Genomic DNA, 5412 nt, shown 5'->3' with positions numbered 1-5412 from the left:
TTTTAAAAGCCATTTAATTTCAATAGCATATTTTAATGAAAAAAAGCAGCATACTTTGCCAATAAAACATTAAAATCATCTCTTCAATGAAAGACAATCAAACAACACCAAAAATAACTTAATACATTACCATAGTAAATAAACCATCTATTAACAAAAACAAGAAACCAGGTCATATACAGAACTCAAGACTTCAGAGAGCCTTAAATGGAACAGCAATACAGCAAAGTTTGTAAGAATATATCTATATGTGCATCATTTTGAATGAAGTATTTACAGTAGGTAAGGTACCAGTCATCATGTACCTAATTTTTGTTGTTGTTGTTTCAAAAGAATTCTACCAAACAATGTGAATTTACAAGCAGTGCACTGTCTTATAGTTCAAATTTGTTTTCCTACAAACAAAGCTCCAAAAGGAAAAATGGAAGGATTCTTGTAAATGTTAAAATGTAGTCAACAGAGCAATTGAAAACTAGAAGACTGAAATACCTTGGTGAAATCTTAGAATCTGGAAGGGCAAACACCAAGTGACAAATGCACCTAAAGCTAGAAAATGATCCATCATAGTCATGCTTCCAACTGCTTGACTTCTTCTCTTGCATTAGAGGTGTGTGTGTGTGTGTGTGTGTGTGTGTCTATGAGTGAGTGAGAGAGTGCCTGTGTAGCAGGGACAATGTGGGAATCCCCATTAAATATGTAACGAAGTAAACAATACTTTGGACAGTGAATCAGGTCTACGCGATTAAGACATCCATTACTGAGTGTCGACTCACGAATCAGAACACTACCAGTAAAAACAAAGAAAAAGCAATCTTCATTCAAAGTGAGAATATACAAATGGGCCAAAAGGAACACAGTAAAAGAGGAAAGCTGTAAAAATTCAGTAAACTCATCAAATAAAACAATTTTTAACTTCACTAGCCATACGTTCTCCTGTTTTTAAGAGTAAATAAGTTTAATTAATTAGAATGTGCACAAATTAAGTTGCTAGAGAGATAAATTAATAATTTACAGAGGGTTGTTCAGCAATAATCTAATAATAGCTTTCAAGATCAGTGAACACAGCAGGCGCAACTCCTTCCTTAATCATTAACACTTCAGAGAAGGAAGAAGGGGGTAAGAACCACAATAAAAATATATATATAATATACAGTGTAAATGCAGAAAATCTGCCATCTTTTTTTTTTTAATTCAAAATACTTTAGAGATGTCTCTATCACATTAAGCACCAACTCTAGCTTAAAGTTTCAGTCCTGAATCAATTTCTATTTCTGAAAAATAGCTGCAAAGTGTACTTTTAAACTTGGAACAAGGGTGATGTCTTTAGGAATAAAAACAAATCTTACTTGCTCATTCTGGAAGCCTTTTAAAAGGCTGTCTCGTCTGCCTTCCTGCAAACAGCCGGCTCCAGACTTCCTCTGAAGAGGCCGAGGTGCCTTTTCCGGGTGGGGTGGGGTCGAAAGGGACAACTTTGCTACAACTTGACAAATCCCTTCTTTTGTTTTTCTTTCCCTTGAGAAATCGTTTCACATTCTCACCGGACTTGGGCTCAGTGACTTGCTCGTTCGCTCGCTCTCCAATCCTCGCTTTCTCCGGATTCACATTTAATGGAATTGTTTCTAGTCGCGAAAAGTGGGGGGGGGGGGGAAAAAAAAAAAAGAGGCAGTTGAGAGAGGGAGGGAAAAGAGGAGATGAGGAGGGGCCTGTCCCTGGAGAGGCCGTGGGTCTCCTAAATGCCCGCGGAATATTTCATTCTTTTCTGTTTCTGCCTCTGGTTGCAGAACCAGACGCGCACCACGTTCTTCTTAAGGTCCAGCTTCTCAGCGATGGCGGCGATCTTCTCGGAAGAGGGCCGCGGCTGGATGGCGAAGTAGGCTTCGAGCGAGCGCTTCTCCGGCGCCGCGATGGACGTGCGCTTGCGCTTCTTCTCCGCGCCGTTGAAGAGCTCCGGCTTGGTGAGCTTCTCGCGGTGAGACTTCTCCGCCTCCTCTAGCCACGCTTGCAGGATGGGTTTGAGAGCGATCATATTGTTGTGAGACAACGTGAGGGACTCGAACCTGCAGATGGTGCTCTGGCTGAGCGAGCCCACGCCGGGGATCTTGAGGTTGGCCAGCGCGGAGCCCACATCGGCCTGGGTCACACCTAGCTTGATGCGTCGCTGCTTGAAGCGCTCGGCGAACGCCTCCAGGTCCCGGGGGTCGGCGTCCACGTCGCTCATGCAGCCCATGTGTGAGGGCAGCCCGTGCGCGTGGGCCATGCTGAGAGCGGCTTGGTGCATGGGGTTCATGGTAGCCATGGGCGGCGCGTGAGCCGGAGTGGACACCACGGCGCCGTCGGGGCCCGCCATGGCACCCAGCGCTAGCCCGGGGCTCAGGTGCTCCAGCAACTCGCCCTCAAGCGCCTGATGAGGCTGATGGTGGTGATGGTGGTGGTGGTGGTGGTGGTGGTGCGTGCCCGCCAGCGCGGACGGGTGCGAGATGGGCACCGACGAAGAGGAGGCAGCCGACGTGCACGGGATGGTATTCATGGTGTGGTAGGTGGCGTCCGGCTTGAAGGGGCTGTGGTGGGGCGGGTGATGGTGGTGGCTCTTGCTCTGGGAGACGATGTCCACCGCCGCCAGAGCCTCGGCGCGGGCCAGCAGGCTCTCATCCAGCCCGCCGAATATATTGCTCTGCAATTGCAAGTAAAAGGCACACATCACTCTCAGTGGGGAATTGTGCGCACTCTCTCCGGAAGCTCCGGCCCAGAGCTCGACACCGCCGCCACGCCTACAACATTCCCAGAACGTTAAAAATAAATTAAAATAATAATAATAACAATCCTGAAACTAGCAGGTGAGAAGGAGAGGAGGGAAGCCACGGAGAGAAGCCACGAGTGCACGAGGAGGAGGAAAGTGAGCCTGCAAACACAACACAAACGCGCACAGGCAACATTCCAGGTCTTAAAAATTAATATGAAAGGAAAGACCCTCTGAATACATAAGAGGGGGGGGAAATTGGTTGGAGGTGCGGGGTGATTTGCTGTGCAGACATGAAAAAAACATCAAGCAGATAAAGGGGGCTGTCAAAATGTGCCTTTAAGCGGTGATTATGCAGAAATACGCACCGGTGGGGTTGGAAGACATGCTCTCCGCATCGCCTCGGAGCCCCCGCCGCTGCCGCCGCTGCTGCCACTGCTGCTGGAGCTGCTGCTCCGGCCTCCACCGCCCCCGCCACTGCCGCCACCGCCGCCAGCATTGCTCGAGCTGCTAGGAGAGCTGGCGGAGGGCGCCGCGGGTGCAGAGGACCCGGGCGAGGCGCTGTGCAATGCCGAGTACTTGGGCTCCACGTGCAGGCTGCCGCCGTGCGGCATGCTGAACGCCTGCTTGCTGTTCAGGGACATCATCATCATCTTCCCGGCCTGCCCGCGCGCTTCTATGTGGCTCACGCAACTGGCCCCGGTAGCCGGGACCCTCCGCAGAAGCGCTGGGCGAGAGCCGGAGAGGGGAAGGCGATGCGGAGTTGCGCTCACTCGCCGCCGCTCGGAGCTCGGCGCGCCTTGACCCGGCTACGCGCTCCACCGCTGGCTACGAGGTCAGTCTGCGCTGTTGCTGGGCTCCGCTTGGCGCTGGCTGCAGACCTGGGCATGCGAAACTGCCCCGCGCTTCGCGGCCGCCGAGTTATACTCCCCTCTCCCCGCGCCTGCCCCCGCACCCCCGCCTCCCTCCCTCCCTTCCTCCCTCCCGCGCGCCCCCGCCCTCCCCTGCCTGAAAGCGCAGGTTTCTCCTGCTCGGATTCTGGCGTCGCCCCTTCTCCCTCTCGGCTTCCTCCAGGCTTTGGTCCTTTCTGCTCCCCCGACACCCACCTCCCGCTCCCCCGCCGCGCCCTCCACCTCCCCTTCCTGCCCCCGCGGCGCTCTGATGCCGCCTCCCCTTCCCTGCGCCCCACAGCTCTCACTTACTGTAGTGCCTCTGCTCAAACCCACCTCCCCACCCCCGGCCAGGTCTGCGCTCCAGTCGCAGGGCACTTCCTACCTAAGAGCCGGCCTCCTGCCCCTCCTGCTTCTGCCACTCCCGTCTCCGCCTCGCGGGGAAAAGAAACTACTAAATAAAGTTGCGGACCAAGGGAGCCTTGGGTGGGATTTTCCCTAGACTACAAGGAACGCCTCTTACCTAGCTGCCTCCCCGCCCCCTGCTTACCGCGAAGTTCCAGGCCTCCGCCCCCAACTCGGCCCGCCTCTCCCCGTAGCTCGGGTGACCCTGATCCTTGGCTCTCGACCACAGTGGAGAACGCGGACCCTGCCGCCGACCTGGATCCTCTGCTCTGCTCTGCGCTTCCGGCTGGTACGAACAGCGCTCGGCGCTTCTCTCTGCGCACCCTCGGCCTGGCGGGTGCCTGGTGCCAAAGAGACCTGGGGTCCTCAGGGCTGCAGGGCTTTCTGTTACTCGGTTTCTCACAGCTCTCAACGGATTGGACGGCGGAGGAGACTGCTCCGGTCGCCTATGCGCATGCGACTCCTCCCCCACCCCCGCCCCCGCCAGCCAGACCCCCGTGTACTCCCCCAACGCCACCACCGACAGACACTCCTCTCCACCCTCTTTTCTCTTCCTCCGGCTCTTCCTCTTCCTCCTCCCTGTCTCCAGTTCAGTGAGTTGGGTCTTGGGCGGATCCACTGCCAAACGCTGCCACTTCATTAGCCGCAATCAAAGGAGGAAGGGGCAACTGAAGGAGAGGCAGGGCCAGAGATCACAGAGCGCATGTGCTGCAGAGTATCCCCCCCTACACACACACACACTAATAAACACACACACACGCCCTCAGGGGCTGGCACAAGCCCCACTTATCTTCATTTCCACAGCCGCTCGGTGCAGAGAGCCTATTTTTAGCCAACACTTTGCTCTCACTTTTGTCCCATCGTGGACCACTTTTCTTAGAAGTGGACACACACTCTTACTTCCATTTGTAAAAGAAGCAGACAACCTTTCCTACACACACACACACACACACACGCACCGCCTTCCTCTCCTCCCCGCTCCGGTCTTCTCTCTACTTTCCTGTGTGCTGGGGCTGCTGTCACCTCCCTGGAGCGCGGGAGGAGCGGGGTACAAGCGAGGGTGGAAGACCCTAAGACCGGGACGCTGGAGCCCGCCGGTGGCCCGACCCGGACGGGGACGGCTGGAAGCAGGTGCAGGCACACGGTGCCTGGGGAAGGCGAGCAGGTGCGAGAGCAGGCGGCAGGCCTGAGAGGCGCCGGCGCGCGCTGGGACGAAACAGAGTGGGAACGAGCGTGGCGAAGGGGGACCCTCGAGTGGTCAGCGCCTGGAAGCCCCGCGGCGGCGGCAAGTAGGGGGTCTCTCGTTCACCCACGACCCCTGCGGGGCGAGATGGCAGGTTCAAGTCGGGAGCTCAGTCCTCGGGAGTCGCCAGAGTACTA

The 5412-nt window shown here is 54.8% G+C and overlaps 1 protein-coding gene across 1 annotated transcript; it reads right to left on the bottom strand.

Annotated features, from left to right (window-relative positions):
• On the bottom strand, positions 1 to 3634 carry POU4F2 (POU class 4 homeobox 2). Its single transcript, XM_029235779.1, has 2 exons — positions 3106 to 3634; positions 1 to 2671 (listed from the first exon to the last, which is right to left on the bottom strand). Exons 1-2 carry the CDS (start codon positions 3388 to 3390, stop codon positions 1730 to 1732), a joined length of 1227 nt encoding a protein of 408 aa, XP_029091612.1. The 5' UTR covers positions 3391 to 3634; the 3' UTR covers positions 1 to 1729.
• Between the last annotated feature and the right edge of the window lie 1778 nt (positions 3635 to 5412).

This window comes from Monodon monoceros, unplaced genomic scaffold, assembly GCF_005190385.1.
Source record: "Monodon monoceros isolate NGI ecotype Baffin Bay Population unplaced genomic scaffold, NGI_Narwhal_1 Super_Scaffold_20, whole genome shotgun sequence".
Taxonomy (NCBI): Eukaryota; Metazoa; Chordata; class Mammalia; order Artiodactyla; family Monodontidae; genus Monodon; species Monodon monoceros.
The sequence above is the reverse complement of the archived record's forward strand: the minus strand, read 5'-3'. Positions and strand labels throughout refer to the sequence as shown.

Excerpts from the sequence above, each read along its gene's own strand:
- POU4F2 (XM_029235779.1), bottom strand. The coding sequence starts at position 3,390 with ATGATGATGATGTCCCTGAACAGCAAGCAGGCGTTCAGCATGCCGCAC. Across the intron at positions 2,672-3,105 it reads CATGTCTTCCAACCCCACCG|AGCAATATATTCGGCGGGCT; the intron begins GTGCGTATTTCT and ends TTGCAATTGCAG.